The following is a 17,439-nucleotide window of genomic DNA, read 5'->3' on the forward strand; positions in this document are numbered from 1 at the left end:
TCTATTCTATTCTATTCTATTCTATTCTATTCTATTCTATTCTATTCTAGTATGCTAAGTGTGGTTATGCAAATGCCTGTAAATCATCATCCCAACCAAGTTCAGAAATTGTCAGTAAAATAATATGATTAATTCATAAATTAATAGTCTATAAAATAGCTAAACAAGGAACTTAAAATAGTAGCTTGGGACTACAGCAAAAGATGTAAAGACCAACTTCATTTGCTCCTTCAAGCTATACTTCATATCCTGACTTTCTCCTTCATATCAGTGGAGTTCAACATTATCCCAAAGCTGATCACAGTTTCATCAGGTGTTTTTTTTCCTTTTGATTTTGCTCAGCATGTCGACTTTCCCCCGGTTTTGTGTAAGGTGATCCAGCCCTTTTGAGTCCCTTCTATGATCATAATTCATAAACAGTGAGTGGTCAATGAATATTCAAAATTGGATTAGATAACACCAAACATTGAGGAGCTGGACTTCAAACATAGGTATGCGTGCTTCCCCATAATCTGAGCTGTTAAAAAGCTGGAGTGTGTGTAATATTCTTGGCTTTAGGAAGCCAAAGCTATTGAAAACAAGTTAATGAATAAACATGCCTATATGATCATCCTTACATCTGTAATTAGTTTGCTAAGTTCATTTATAGATTCACTATGGAAGATTTACAGAGGAGCCAAACGTGAGAATGCTGGCAACAAGGCGTGTATGCTGATCCTTGCTTTTTTATTCGTTGCGGGTGAAGATTGAATAGAATATTTTTGTGCATGGGCAGCAGCAGCATTTTAAAGTACTTGGAAAGTCATTGGGGAAATGTTAAAAAATATCATAACAACTCCACATGTTGTCTAGATCCATCCATCACAAAAATATGATCACAGTGTGCTTTGTTAACTCATCTATAAACAGGCAGGACATTTTTCAATGTATAGATTTTTACGCTCTCCCATATTTATTTAAAAGCTGAAGAAAAAGGCAGGGCTGTTAATTAGTTTTTGCAACTTCTTCCTAGCTTCAGTTAGTGGATGGGAGATGCAACTTGTTCCATGAATTAGTGTTATTCTCTCAGTGTAGAAGTATCATTATTACAAGGAAGTTATTTTTTTGTCTCCTGTATACTCCACCAGACAAGATCATGTTGGAATGATCTACTTATTAGGCACCTTACCTGCCTACAGGTAACACCTGTCACTTTGAAGATGAGAAGATCTGTGGTTATATTCAGGACACAACAGACAACTTTGATTGGATTCGTCAAAGCAGTCTAACCCATGATCCGAAGCGCACTGCCAACACAGGCCCCACCATGGATTTCAGTGGGACCCCCGAAGGTGAGCAAGCCACCAGTTTCCTGATTCAAAGTTACGGCCCTTGCTTTTCCTATTCCTGCCTTCTCTCCGATGACACTTTTAACAAAGGAAAGAGGAAGTTCCCACTTCTTAAGTACTTACAAAATGGTATTTGTCATTAGTTTTATGTAAATGTCCATCTGCTATCTTTCTACTTATTTTGAATCTATACCCCCAAAATGTCTGTCTAGCACACAACAAACTTCTGTCTCTTGTATCCTTGCTGAAAGCTGGAATTAGCAATTTTTGTTGGGAATGAAACCTTTCAGTTCAATTCTTAGTTTTTCCCATCACCCACCAGTTTGCCCCTTCCTTCTTCCTATCTGAAAGCTTCAATCTTTAATTTTCATAGTTTGCAATATTGAGAATTTGCAGAAGATAGACAGAACTTCTGCCCCTAGATTTTTCCAGATCTTTTCTAAGAATAAATTGTTTACTATATTATGTTATATTATTTACTACATTATGCTTCATCTTAAGATATGATAACGAAATATATAAATATAATAAAATATATAAAACATAGCTTCATGTACACACTCAGGTGCATGCGCATGCACACAGACTGTCTTGATCTGTATTGGACATGAGGAACAGGCAGCTAATTTGCATGTTCTTATTCACATTAAATAACCAATTAAAACTCCCACAGCTTTGTTTAGAGGAATCAGGAGAACATTAGTCCTTGTTACTGGCTAATTACTGCTGCCAAATGTCCTTGTTCCACTGATGCATACACAGAGGAAAGAAGCAAGTCGGGATTGGGAAAACAAGTTTAAACATTCTAAAATGTCTGTCTGACTTCTGGAGCAGGAGTCCAATGAAGCCTCCAGAACCTTGTGCTTTTCCACGCAACTTCTCAGAAAAGGTTATGATATAAATCATGATGCAAAGTTGATTTTGGAAGCTCAGGCTAATCAACCTATCCCTTTACCTCATATCCAGAGCCCTTTTCTGTCTATGTTTCATAGTGATTACAATACATATAAGCATATATAAGATTTATGGTAGGGAGGCAGTCTTTCTATGAAAGCTTGGCTAGTACAAATTAGCATACAGTACTGTTTCCCAAGAAACATCAAATATCTCAGAACAGCCTGAAAAAATATTGAGATAATAGAAGATAGTAGGATTAGAACAAAGAGTAATAGTGTAGAAGAAAGGAACTAATATGTGGAGCCCAGTTTCAAGTCCATCTTCTGCCATAAAAGCTCACTGGATGATTTGGATCAGTAAGTCCTGCTTACATTCCACATAAACCAGCTGACATCCTGGAGAAAAGGTAGATATAAACAAGTAAATTAGGTGACCTAAGTCCAAATTCTGTCACTTTCAGAGAAAAGATGAAGCTGAGGCCCCAAATTCCACTTTAGTGCCCCCAAAAGGGTCTGAGTCAAATCCTTGCTTTTCTTCATACTACCGGTACTTTTAATACTGTTGACATGAAAAGGACTGTGGCAATGTGTTACCTTTCCTAATCTTGGTTTCTCACTCCCTAGGGTACTACATGTTCATTGAAGCTTCTGCACCCCGAGTGAAGGATGACAAAGCTAGATTAATCAGCCCTATGTACAACATGACTGCCAGATTCTGTGTCTCCTTCTATTATCACATGTATGGAAAGCACATTGGTAAGTAACCTTGAAGGACTGCTGCTCATTGGGATGAAGAAAAAACACTCTGAGATTTAAAAGGATTGCCTTTTCATTGCAAATTACAGGGAAATAATGCTCTCAAGTGTACAATATGCCAGGTTTGTTTTACAGGGGTGATTGTCAATTTGGATTGTTGTTTTATTTCTTGGCACTGGAGTTGTGTTCAGGCAAATAATACTTTTTGGTTTTTCTATTTGGAAAGCAACACCAAAGTTGAATCCTGAAGACAACATCTCCATCTCTCTCATGATCTGTGTTTATGTTTCTTTCATCTCTGTTTTTCATCATTTCAAGCTCTAGTGCAGAGCTGAAATGATGGAATATGTTGTATGGAAAGACAAATTACAGATAGCTGTGTCAGTCTGATACAGAACACCAGCACTTGTATAAATTGCATCCATTTTGTAAGTCTTTAGAATAGACTTCGTCTATCTGATACTGGCCAGATGTTGAACTAAAACTCCACCAGCGGCCATTGTGCTGAAAATTCTGGAGGTTGTGATACAACATATGAGATTTGGAAGGCAGCTTTAGAAGAACATCCACACTATTTTTCAGATAGATTTATTTCTGTACCATAAGAGATAGAAACTCGATATTGGTGTTTTCAGACTTACAAAGATTGGGAGACTTTTACATGTGTATGTTATTAGAGGCATGGTTATGGCCAGTGGTGGGATTCAGCCGATTCATACCAATTCAGCAGAACGGTAGCTATTTTTTGTTGCCCAGGCCCAGAATGGACTCCCGGAAGCAGCATCCACACAGAGAACCGGTTGTTCACATATTTGTATCCCACCACTGGTTATAGCCAACTTAATTTGTTTTATCCTCTGCTTCCCATAGCTGTGATACAGCTTCATCATTTTTGCATTTCTGATTCCAGCTTCTGTAAGAATCCTCTTAAGAAGATATTTTCTTATATTAATTGAAAGATTACATTGGATTGGATTGGGTTGGGTTGGGTTGGGGACAGTAATTGTTTATTAGGCTATTTGGGGTCTAGTTTGGAAAGAGTGTAAATAGACTCCTTGGGTGGGACAATCCAGATAGCGGTAGTGATTTTCTGGTAACCACTGTGCTTTAAAGAGAGTAAACAAAATCCGAAAATGGCAAAAATCATGTGCAAATAAGGATTTGTTTTATGAGGCAAAATCATTTCAAAGGATATCTCGCTCCCTCCCTCTTCACCTCCTGTCTATGATTGTTAAGATGAAACTGTACATGGGTAAATGCCACAAATGTGCCTAATGAGTTTTTATAGTCAGTCAAGGAGCAATTGCTAATTTGTCACATCTTGATTATAATTTCATTAATTTGAATAATAAATGCACTCTTTAAAAAGCCACTAAGTTATTAATCACCTGCTGGACTGAGAAATCAGGGCCCAGTAAGTAGTATGTCTACCTATTGATAAACAAGGTTGGTAAACAGAGTTAATGTACATCTTCCTCTATCTAAGCACATGAGATATCACAAGCAGAAGTTAGTTTTCTGCGCTTTTGTTCTTACAGACAGAAAAAAGAGAATCTCTGAGTTAGACTATGATTCTTTGAAATATGAATACCCATGTCTGCCTCATTGAAAGCTAGCCAGGCGTGGCAGGCAGAAGTCTTGTTCCACATTAGTTCAAGAATGCCTTTAAGATGTCTGACACAGGCCTGAGGCAGAACTGTTTTATTTTCCTACTGTCTGGTAAATTTGGGGCATTTGTTGGTTAACTGATAAATTTTACCATTAAGTGTCTGACGTTAATCTGAGAAAGAATTTTTACTTCAAGTACTGGAACTATAGAAAGATACCAAGAACAGCTCTTTTGCATTTTCTTTAAACAAATTTAGGATGTCTTATATATGGGAATATAATTTCTTAAAAATATGACAATACTGGGTAATCTGGAGGTTGTGCGTATTTTTTTTACCCCACACTTTTGGAGATCTTGGAAAACACTCTGGGGTACAGCCACTGTAATTTGGTGGTGAAATGGCCATTTTTAACTTTTAAGACCAGAAAAGTAGGCTAGGAAGGGAGCACAGGGCTTTTGGGAAGTGAACCACTCCCATTTCTACCCTGTTCTACAAACTCTCCAAATTATCCAAAAAGCAGCCCTTCACTTTTCGGCTCCTGTAAGGCCAATCAGGCACAAGAGTCATGGCTATTAGTCCAAAAATAAGTATTGATGATCTCTGGATTAGAAGAATATCTTAACTACCATCACCACTTCCCAGGTTCAAGCATTACATAGAGGTACTGATATTGGTGCAATGATACGGGCATTACTTTGGACCATTTCAGATTAATAACATATTTAGTTTTGAGTACGATAACTAAGAAAACCAGAAAAATATTTATGTATCTTTTCACCCACCCAAATCCACTTGAACTCTGGAGTTTTCATCATCTTCCAAACCTCTTTAGAACACTGCTAGTTCCTCCACTGAAGCTTTAGACATTTCTACATTTCCCACAAGCAATTCCAAGGATATCTTAAATTTGCACAAGGTGCTGCATTGTTTGTTATGATGTTTTGAGAAGTCCCTGAGGGTTCTTAAGGTTAAAGAAAAATCTTCCTTGAATCAAGGTTGATATTCTGGTTGCTTGGAGATTTCAGTGTGGTTTGCTTGGCAGCCACAGAGAAGCATTTTTTTGCCATTGCCTTTTCTTAGATGATTGTTGTTCTGCTTCCTAATCTAGCCCACAGTCCAGGGTTTTCTGGTGGCCTTCCATCCAAGTGGTTAACTGTTGGGGATCAATCAAGATTGGCTAGATTTTTGCAACCGGCTGTGGCATATACCAAAGGAAGAGGGAATAAATGATTAAGAATCCCAACATTCTATTAGTTCTGACATCACTTTGGTTTCTGTTTCTAATGATTTTTCTTTAACGTCTGAGCACATCTGGACTAAATCTAAGGTATATTTCTTAACAAGACAGAATGCTTCAGTAAACTGAGTGAGTGTGCCCAAACAAGTGATAGTTTGCCATGATCACTTGCCTCTTATTCAGCAATTGCTTGAGGTGATAAGTGCCAAAAAATTGTTACAGCAGTTTCACTGTTCAAGTAATGGCTTCAATTAGCATGAGATAAACATAATTCCTACTAATTCTGACTATAAAAATCATGTTTCTTATTATCCTGTAACTCTTTGAACTAGTACGTGTAAATTATGTTTTAAGAGAAAAAGATACCAGTTCTGAAAACAGGCTGGACACCCCAGTGCTTACTGGATTTTGTTGAGCTATAAATCCCGTAAGCACTGATGTAATCCAAAACATCTGGAGGTAACAGTTGCTTACTCCAGTCTAACAACACATCTTTGTCATTCATGAAATGTGAATTTGGCTGCAGGCTTGTAACAAAGATAAAATGAAACGGGACTGGTTTGTTCAACTCTTTTGAACAAACCCAGCCTGGCAAATCATAATGTCCTTTTCTCAGATTTATCATGTGCATATCACCATTCCCCATCATTGGGCGGCTGAATCTCATTGCACAATGGAAGGAGAACGCTGTACAGTCTGACATGTATTTATTTTTTTAATAACCAGTTTATGACCTTTTTTTTCTTTCCTGATTTTCACAGCACAACTCAGAAAGCTAGTTTGCTCTCCACAATTTGACTATAAAATATCCATAGCCATCCAGGCAAATCTTCCCAGAGAGAGTTTCCAGACACTGCTCGTTTATAATGCATATGACGAAAGAGAGATGCAGAATACAAATGGAGCGAATGTAGCCAGAGTATAAAATATTCAGTAACTAATAGAGTAGGGTGATGTTGAATATCTCTCAGCTGAGTAGGCTGCGGGTGCAGGGAGAGCTCTCCGGAGGCCATTCACATTTCTTCTGATTTATTTGGCTGCTGGGCTTTCTGACTCTCTCATGTATGTGCATGCACACAAAAATGTACATCATTTTCTTTCTTTCTTCCTTCCTTCCTTCCTTCTTTCCTTCCTTCCTTCCTTCCTTCCTTCCTTTCTTTTTCTTTCTTTCTTTTTTCCTTCTTTCTTTCCTTCCTTCCTTCCTTTCTTTCTTTTCTTCCTTTCTTTCTCTTTACCATGTTTGTTTTGTCTTGTCTGAATTATAGTACGCTTCCTCTTGATTTGTATTTCACAGAGGACTTGAAATGTCCCAAAAACCAAAGAGGGGCCCCTCTCAGCCTCTTAGAACCCATACTGTGCCTTTGTAACTAATAACTTATTGAACCCAAAGAAAATTGATCATAAACCTGAGTAAACCAACCTCAGAAGGGCATTTTAATTGCTGCCATTCCATATGACTTTCATGGCAATAATTCTGTATGCTGAAATGGCACCATCTGAAGAACGATCAGTCCCTACTGCCCCTCTGGTTTGGGGCACAATTCAAAGGTTTGGTTTTCTCTTTTTGAGCCTGAAAAGGGTTAGAACAATGGTGCCAGAACTGGCCTAGTCATTAAGCAGAAGTGGTGGCTGCTGAGGTGGAGCAATGGGTTAGTATTGGAAAAGACTGGTGAGCACAGAGCCCTCTACAATTGCTTCCTACTCTCAAGAGTGTGGACAATAGAGTAATATTCCATTGCATCCGCTCCAACATGATCACAGGAGAAGGAGTTCTCTGTTTTTCTTCATGGTAAACAGTGGACAATCTTGGGTTGGTCCTGACACACCCTGATGGTTTCTTAAGATAAATTATTTGTGGTGCTGATTAGGAAAGGGATATTTCTGCCATGGCAATTCAGCTCTGAAAAGCGTTCACCAGCACAGAGTTCATAACATTTCAAGCAGGCTAAAATTGATCCATATGCTCATGATTCTAATGTTTATTGACGGGTATGCATCTTATAGGGGCATTTTACTGTTTACTGTAGCTTTATTGCTTTTGTTCTATTGGCTATTGATTGCCCTTAATGTTTTCTTTATTTTTGTTTTAGCTAGTGGAGGTTCCCATTGTCTTCAAACAATTGAGGTTGAGATAGAAATGTTTTAATCAATTAATTAAGCAATTAATACATGAGGCAGATAAAGGAAGCAGCTAGAGAAGGCAGGATAGTAAACACTGAGTAAGTGGAATGAATGAGGAATGCAGTGGAGCACAGAAGATGGAGTAAATTCAGCTTTGTCTGGAGCTCAACTCTGATGTCAGCCACCTTCTGGCATTACATATAATTCTGTAGTAGGAATTTATTTAATATAAGCATACTTTATCCCATTCTATTAGTATAAAAAACAGATATGTCATTTTACAAAAACTGACAAAAACATTGACTTTATTAATAGTCTGCTGAAAATGGCCCCATGCAAGATATGTAAAATGAGTATCTAATCTCTCTTAATAATTTCAATGTCCCAGAATTTAATGCAAGCACACGCTGTTGAGCCAAAGGAAAGAGCACATGTTTTTAAAACAGTGTGATTCAAATTCTTCCCATATTCTAGATAATGGTTGAATTGCATTTGGATGAACAGAAAATGCTAAATAGGACTTGTATTTTTTTTTCCTGCTCACATTCTTTAATTCACTGATTGGATTTGTTTTTGAAAAGTGAATAATCATACAGATACTACAGGACCTAATTGAAGGTTTCAGTAACTTCAGTTAATAAGGAGAAATTTCCTGACATTTAGAACAATTGATCAATGGAATGACTTGTCTGCAGAAGTTGTGGGTGGTCCAACACTGGAAGTTTTAAAGAAAGATTGGAAACCATTTGTCTGAAATGGTATAGAGCTTTCTGCCTGAGCAGGGGATTGGACTAGAAGATCTTCAAGGTCCCTTCCAACTCTGTTGTTTTGTTATTTTGGTATGTAGTTATTTGTAAAACACAGAGATATATCTAATTGCAAAGAAGACTGCCAATTGTATGATTCAATTTTTATTGACCTGAGCCTTATAAATAAGTATAGATGGAATATCTAAGGTCCGTGACTTTCATCTTAACTAGTCTAGTTTATAAAATAATGTTATTAACCCAAAAGGAATATGACCCTGAATATAGGACAAATCACCAAAAGAAAGAGAAGATGGGATGGGGACGGAGAGTGAATCCAGACAACTTCTCCAGTTCATCAGTTACCAAAATCAACCCTAGAAATTTCCAGTTCCTCAATAAATATGTTCATGTGACTAATCTCTGGTGTATATAAACTTCAGAAATCCGTACCCATATGCCTTGAAATCACACCTCCTAAAAGGCCAGTGTTGGAACAAAAAATAAATATTAATTGGTGTAAGAACTATGGCTTCAAGTTAATTTCCTGTAAAATTAATAAAACTAATTGACCCCTTGTTTGCTCTTACCAACAATGTTCACTCTTACACAGAAACCACTGTCATCCACAGAAATGAATAAAGACCCATATGCACACACTCTGCCTCTTGCCTTCCATCCAAATCAGGAATAGGATGGGGAAGGAGAAGCTGCCCTGGGAAGTAAAGGAGGAAACTGTAAGGGAAGGAGAGGAGGTGAGGAGAAGACAAGGCAAATGGACAGGGATGGAAAGAAAAAAGTGAAATGAAGCAATGCAGAATAGACATTATATGTTTAAAACCCAGCAGGCAAGCAGCTCCAGCTCTAATTTTGAACATTACCCATGCTTCACAGCAGCAAAGTTTGCACATCCCACCCATTCTTTTGTTTTCACAGTGGCATCTGTTCTTCCCAGTAAATCTAAGAAGACGCATGCACATGTACTCACAATATTCACAGGTAGTTATTTGGGGAGGAAAATCTCATCTTTCTATTAGACAAAAACAGTAATTACATGAAAACAGTAACAGATCCTGGAGGGGAGGGACGGGGGACCATTTTCTCCCATCAATCCAGTGGTGAGATTCAAATATGTGAACAACTGGTTCTCTGTGTGAATGCCGCTTCCAGAAGTCCGTTCTAAGCCTGGGCAACAGAAAATTATCTACCGGTTCTGCAGAACTGCTGCAAACTGGCTGAATCCCACCACTGCATCAATCCCTACTTTTTCATGCAACATTGATCTGTATACTTGATCTATTGAGCTGGTTCAGTGACTATATAATGAAATCACAGATAAATTTATTAAACAAATAGTAAATAATACAAATAACATTTCTACAAATAACATATAGCAGCAATTTCTTAAAATTATATGCCTATAAAGCTACTTTTTGTCAAGTAAATGCTTAAATCCAAAGATACAGCTTCCCTGAGGTATTTCTATGTTCTTTGAGTTTAAGCCTGCGGAAAGGGTTTAATCTTTTTGGTTTAATTATAGTACAGTGCCAGGTCCAAGGGATACTTATAAATAATACACATTATTGTTATTATTGCTGTTCCAGAAAACCTAATTGAGTAAACACTCTCAAAGGTTAATTACGGAAAGACTAAAAAGAAGGAGGATAGGAATCTATAGAAAGTGATTTCAGGGAACATCCAGACACTCATTCTGACACTACCATAAACAGGGTAGGAAACGCCTATAATCTAACCCAGTAATTGTGTCTCCTTACAACTGAATGTCCCCTGAATGTTCTCTAAGGTACCCATGTAACATTTTTAATCATAATAAAGCCATAAATGCGAACCTTGCAGAAATTGCAGTGGATGCTATATTTTCATCCTTTCCACCACATATAATTTTTGCACACATACACATATACACACACACACACACACACAAACCACAACCCCATGAAACACACTCAGAAGCACAACCTGGAGTACTCGCCCTATAGGAACCCTCACCATAAATTCACTTCTCCTATATAGTTATCCTTATTCTTTGTTACACACCCGCTATTGTAAACCCGGGCATGTATGCTCTCTCTTCTGCAATTTTTTCCTCTCAGCTGTGCTTTTTCCATTTCCCTCCTTCTCCTTTTCTGAGTGACAGCAAGGAGGCGATATGATGAATTGTAACAGGTGAATCAAGTACCACCAAAAGTTACAAGGACAGCACTTATGAATTGCTTAGCCCTTGCAGGGTAATGATCCCTGCCACATCCCAAATCAATGGAGTTCAGCAAACGGTTGGAAGCAATTCCCAGCTGAGGATAAATTCAACCTGTTTGTTCTCTACATCAGTTGTACCAAATACGGTTGGCAAACCTGTTTCTGGAGTTTGCCAGGAGACAGAGTCAGCCTCTACAACCCTGGCTATAGGACAGGAGGGATGTGTTTGTATAAGTCAGCGGTTCTCAACCTATGGGTCGTGACCCCATTTGGGGTCAATCGACCATTTCACGGGGGTCGCCAAGCAAGGCTGTCCACCATTGTTTCCCCCTTTTCCAGCAGGTGCCTTACCTCCCTTGGGCTGGGCCAGCTGGTGGTCAGCCTGCTCCGTCTCTGCCGCTTGCCACCTACACCTCGGCCGGTGCAGGGGGCGGAACCACACATGCGCGGCGCTCCCGGGCAGGGAAAGTCCTCAACTTACGACTGGTTGGGTAGTCCTCGACTTACGATCAGTTTAGTCCTCGACTTACGACCGGTTTAGTCCTCGACTTACGACCGGTTTAGTCCTCGACTTACAACCGGTTGGGGGGTCGCAGCATTAAAAAGGTTGAGAACCACTGGTATAAGTGCTCCTCTCCACTACAAAGCGCTTAAGGAAGAAAAGAACCTTATTTCCAGCAAAGGTGCTTTTCCAAAAGGCAACTGGACTTTTCTTGGTGTTTTTTTTTTCCTTTGAAGATTTTTCATTTCTCATCTGAGAGGCTTCTTACGTTCTTCATTTTCAAGGGTAAAAAAAACCAAGAAAAATCCAGCTGCCTTTTGGAAAAGCATCTCTGGGACAACCAAGACCTGGATGATTGAGAATCTCCATAGACACTTGTTTCCAGCAGTTGCAGCATTGGGTGACTTTAAGGGGCAGGTTAGGGTCATTGTCATGGAGAAAATCTTTCTATGTGGTTGCTGAGGGTCAACACCACCTAATGGCACATAATCTATCAACATTGCTGTACCACAACCATCAATGCAAGGGCACAAGGTTGTGTCTCCAGCAGCAGACATGGTATTGTCCACATGGGTGGCAGGATATATTAGGACCAGAAACTACCAACTGCCTTCCTCCCTTTCCAAGAGTTCCATCCTTTGGGTCTCCTTCAATGCCTTTAAGCAGTACCTTCCATTATGGTTTGGGTACTGGCTTATTGTTTATTGTTTCTACTCCTTGGCATTTGTTTTTAGTACATTTCTCATCATCAGGCTCTTGGGAGGCACTATTGCTCACATATCACCATAAGCCCCTGGCATGCTATTTGCTTTATTTCTTAGCACCCATTGCCGGATTTTCTGTGATGTTAGATTTCATAGCATTCAAGCATATTGGATTTTGTGCTATAAGATTCAGAGGGGTTTTTTTTAATATAGAAGAGATATGAATTTTTAATATTGGAAATGGTTGTTGCTGGACAATATGCAGTAAAATCAGGACTTCAAAAAAAAATACAATCTTTCAGAACTGAAATAAGGGGTTTACATTATGGAAAGTGTTTTTCCTTCCCTTCAGCTGCCTCCCTCCATCTGTCCTTGTGGCTCTTCAGGGTACCCATTCTTCCAGACACCACAAATACATCAAAGAAAAATAGGTGTATATCAGCCATAATGGAGGCATTATTTCTTATTTTACTGTATTTTTTATTTATGAAATTGGAAGAAGTCTGAAATTATGGGTAGTTTAGTCAACGTACAGTAGCATTCCCTGTAAGAAGGAAACTTTCTTCTTGTTTTTTGGGATGGTGTCTATGTTTTGCTGTTGGAAATCACTGTCAGGTTTGTGGGTGGCGACAGTGGGAGCCACTTGGTTTGTTTGCAGTTGCCAAATGCCATATGTCCAATTGGCATCCGGTACACATATATGGTACAATTATATATGATACTTATATAATGATATGTATCTATACATACATATATATTTGTGTTTGTATGTGTGTGTGTGTGCACATACACACCATCTATGTGGTACAAATGTGCAAATCGGGTGAATTAGGCAATCTATATCACATATAATTGTGCAAATATCATAATGTACATGACATCACTGTCCCTACTGTCAGCTGCTCAGGTGACCAAATTCACAAACCATTGTTTCATTGTCTGCACAATGAGAAGTCCTGTTACCCAGTGGTGGGATTCAGCCAGTTCACATCACTTCGGCAGAAACAGTATCTAATTTTTTGTTGCCCAGGCCCAGAATGGACTTCCGGAAGCAGCATCCACACAGAGAAATGGTTGTTCACATATTTGAATCCCACCACTGCTGTTACCTCATTCCTTGCAAAATCTGATAGGCTCACAACAGATTTCTGATGCCCTATTTTACTCTTGATTACTGAGTTTTAGTTTAAGGTAAAGAAATAAATGGGATTATAAATCATAGGAATCATACTATTAACCATAATAATTTTAGGCCGCAGCCTTCAAACTGCTTCTTAATAGTAAATCCCTATGAACTATATATTTAGAAGTGTATTTGTTAATTCAGTATTTAACTGAAAGCTATTCCTGTCATAGAAATTAAGAGAACTAATACAACAGTCCAAATTATTTAGAATCAATCTTATTGAGTTTATTGAGGTTTCCTCTTAGGATAATGCATAAAGAGTTGTAGCCAAGCAAGCCAATTCACTCTTTTCTGGGGTCATGGAAAGATTATAATGAGCCTTATTTGTGAGAGAATATGCATATGGCTATGCTATGAATTCTTTCCAGTTCTACTGCATCTTCCTAAGTACCTGTTTGTATTCAGTGTCCAGAAGCCTATTTGAAACCTCTAATATGCCTTAGAGTCTTGGCCAAGAATTTATGCAGGAACTTTCTAGCTTCAATAAGTTTGGATTTTCTCTAGGAAGCCAGATACAAAAAAAAAGTCAGTTCAGCAGACATAAGAAGCAAGCAACATAAAAAACTAAAAAAACATGAGCATGTCTGGAAACAGAATTTAACTGGGGCTGTCTGCATGTCATGTTCACTCTATCAAACCATTCCTTTAATCTTCCTTTCATACTAGCAGGCTGCTTCCTTTTAATGGCCAATTCTGTCTACTCTCATTCGATTCATATATTTGCCATATATAATACAAAAGGGGCAACTGCTGGAGAAGTTTAATCAAGCTGTTAAAACCTTTTTATTTATTAATACATTTTAAATTAAAGTTTATCTTTGAGAGAGTATTCTTTTTCATTGTTAGATATTTTAATTTATATTTTTATTAAGTTTATCACTTGATACCATATTTTCAAGATATTTTTGGCCTGAAAAGAAGTAATCCTAAACACATTTTGGACCTTTTCTAAAAAGACATATAGTGAATTAAATAAGTGCATACTTATTTGAACAAAGCAGTGCTAACATCTGAGTAAAATATCACAGAATGCGTATGGCTGATTTGTAAGAACAAATACAACATAAAAAGAGATTAGAGAATTTATAACACATAAACTCAGTCTGTGTGGGACAGTGCTTCCTAGTTAATATTTTCAAGCTTCCCGCCTACGTAGGGCAAATTAATACTTCATTAGTATTACCAGAAATAAACATTCTGCCTAATATATCTGAAAAAAGAGAGGAAAGATTTGTAAATCTATAGCAGATCAACTATATTAATTAATATGAATATCAATTAACTGACAGGATATTGTCAGTTTATTTATTTTTATTTATTTATTTATTTATTAAATTTATATACCGCCCTATCTCCCTTACGGGACTCAGGGCGGTGAACAGGCGATACTAAATGCAGTTAAATTCTAATAACTATTTTTCCTCTTGTGAAAAAGTCATTTAGCTGTAAAAGACCCATTTGGTGCTCAGGCTAACGTCCTTCAGGTCATGGACCAGCAAAAAAGTCTGTCTAATCAAAATGACAGTCAAGGATGTTTTATCATGACAGGTTTCCTGATATCCTTGCAAAACAGGGGAAGGTGTACATCATATTTGCAACATCATGTAATCTGGTCATGGTTGCACTGGGTGGAAGCCATACCCTGATAAGAAAACAAGCCCATCTTTCTGTCTGTAGCTGACTCTGGGAGACCTTTTCCCATCTGACTTAGAATTCCTAAGACCACCCTGAAAGCAAACTGAACAAGTGAGTTTTCTTTCCTGCTCTTTCCCTCCCTCCCTTTTTTCTCAGTGTGTCGCTGTGCTGCTTTGAACCTTGTTATGTCCCTATGAAGCAGGTTTCTAGCTTTGTCTGACAGCAACTTAGTTGAGGACTATTTAAGGAGATAGGGACATGGATAGAAGAAGGCCTACAGAAGAGGTGAAAGCTGTAGAGGAGAATAACAGGGCAAAATAAGGTCCTCGTGCTGAGTGACATTCCTGCAGAATTGGACTATCTGGGCAACAGCAATGCATACTGAAGAACTGACACTGTGTAAGTTACAGTGTCAGGATGTGTCAGATTTCCCGACCAGATATCTCTTCCCCCTTTCATCTCATGACACACATATCTCTGGGGATACAAAGTCCCCTTCTGAAGATTATTCTGTCAGTAAATTCAACAGGAGATTGGATTATCTTACTGCATACAGGGCACCCTTTGAATTCAGCAGCTGCAATTAACTGAGAAGGCAACATCTAGGCTGCAGACTGGAAACAGTTTGTGGAAACATATTTTGTCAATGCTGAAACATCTGTAGGTGCTGCCTGCTGTTTATGGCCACAGTTCAAAATGATGGTTCTTTGAATAAACCTTAATTGTCTTGGGACCTAAATACCCGAAGAGGCAATTTTTCACCCATGGTTTATTGGAGTTTTCACTGGAAACAGCTTTGTCACCTAAGTAAAGCTAAGGAGAGGGACTGTTCTGTGATATCTTTGGAATGTTTTATCAAGGGAGGTGTGTTTTATTGTCTTTTTTAGCCCTAGGCAGAAATCAAAAGCTTTTTATTTTCCATTTAAAAACTTTATTTAAACTTTGCCTGAACGGAAGTTTATGTTTCTCTTCTCTGAGCAAGAGACTTTTACTTCTACTGTACTAATTTTAATTTTATCTCTACTGAGCTCCTTTCCTTCTCTTTGTTTCTATTGTCCCTCTATTGATGTTTGCTGTTTCATTTGGTTCTGGGGAGCTAGTGGAGGAGATTCAACTGAATGGCAGAGAAAAAATGTTAAAAAAACCAACACATTTTGCTACTGTCAAAAGAGTTTTAGTGCTGTAGTCAGAGGTTTGAGTCATATTTAATTGGCTGATTCTAGGAAAAAGTGGAAATAGTTTAAACAAATAAATCAGGTTTATAAGAAATGCTTATCCACATTCTAAATCAGACATGTCAAACTGCCAGCCCATGGGTCGGATGCATTGTGCCGAAACCGCACCCACCCCATTGCCGGCAATGGGGAAAAAGTCGCGATATGCCTGTTCTAGATTCTCCCCTTCTAGTCAATGGCATATAATTCTAAAGGTCACAACTTTCAAAGATCATTTACTTTAGTTCTTGAAGGCTAAATATTGCTATTTCCAAGTCAAAATACAAAGAATTTCATGGTAAAAAACATGTAAATGTATAAACTAAATTGTTCAAATAGCACTTCCTTATAGCAGAGGTGTTTTTATTTTATTTTTTCCCATTCACATACATGTCCTTAAAGTTTACAGCATCAGAAGGTCAAGTGGAACGGATAGAAAGTGAGTTATATCCCTTTGTTCTGTGAGAGTGACCAATCCTCAGGGTAGGAGCTTATGCTGAATCTGATTCACTTACACATAAATGGAGGAGTCCCTCCATTTATGGAACTGCTGATCTGCATCAAACCTAATATGATTATCCAGCAGTGAAGGTACAATTATGGTAATAAAAGGATGTGGAGATTCTTTGAGATGAGTAGTGTTGTCCAAATGTTTGTGCTGTTTGAAAAAGAGTAACTCAGCCTTCCTGGGGTAATCATGAAAAGACATCTTAAGAAGTACAGATTTGCATAATAAACCAGCACACTTTCACAAAGCTTGAAGGAAGATATCATTACATATTTGATCTCCAATTTGCAGAAAAAGGGTGTTTAGACCACTCTAGACAATCCTGACCCAAGAAAATTATCAAAAACTCAAACAAATCAGTGTATTACATGCTGACATTGTTTTGCTTTGACACAAGAATAATTGGTTTACTAATTAGATAACAATCTATGTAATTGGGGCTATCTCGTTGTAAGCTCTTTGTGATCAGGAAACAGACTCTTCAGGAAGATTAAAATTATACTTTATTGAAATAAACTATAATAAAAAGCTCTTGCAAGTCTGATGATGCTTTATCTCCCCTCTTTTATATCCCAGTCACCAATGAAGGAGAATATTAGTAGCTCAGGTTTGAAATGAGGGGTCCTTGGTGGTCTCTGAACTTGCTTGTTTTCTTGCAAATGTTTCATTACCCTAACTAGGTAATATCAACAGTGGTAGTAAGGAGTGCTGTTTGCTGTCTGTTTATAGTCTGGTGTCTTGCCTATCTGGGTAGGTGGGGATGGTCTTAGGGATTCTTT

At 38.1% G+C, this 17,439-nt stretch overlaps 1 protein-coding gene across 1 annotated transcript in view; it reads left to right on the forward strand.

Annotated features, from left to right (window-relative positions):
• Window positions 1-17,439, forward strand: part of LOC107291930 (MAM domain-containing glycosylphosphatidylinositol anchor protein 1-like) — a gene marked incomplete at its 5' end in the record, with an annotated part of 102,773 nt that overhangs the window by 58,348 nt on the left and 26,986 nt on the right. Inside the window, 2 exons of the mRNA XM_015820983.1 lie at window positions 1,179-1,331; window positions 2,849-2,980. Coding sequence (XP_015676469.1) covers window positions 1,179-1,331; window positions 2,849-2,980 — 285 coding nt within the window. The remainder of the gene's footprint in view (window positions 1-1,178; window positions 1,332-2,848; window positions 2,981-17,439) is intronic.

The sequence above is a fragment of the Protobothrops mucrosquamatus genome, unplaced genomic scaffold (genome assembly GCF_001527695.2).
Source record: "Protobothrops mucrosquamatus isolate PMUCROS unplaced genomic scaffold, P.Mucros_1.0 scaffold1229, whole genome shotgun sequence".
NCBI classification, from domain to species: domain Eukaryota; kingdom Metazoa; phylum Chordata; class Lepidosauria; order Squamata; family Viperidae; genus Protobothrops; species Protobothrops mucrosquamatus.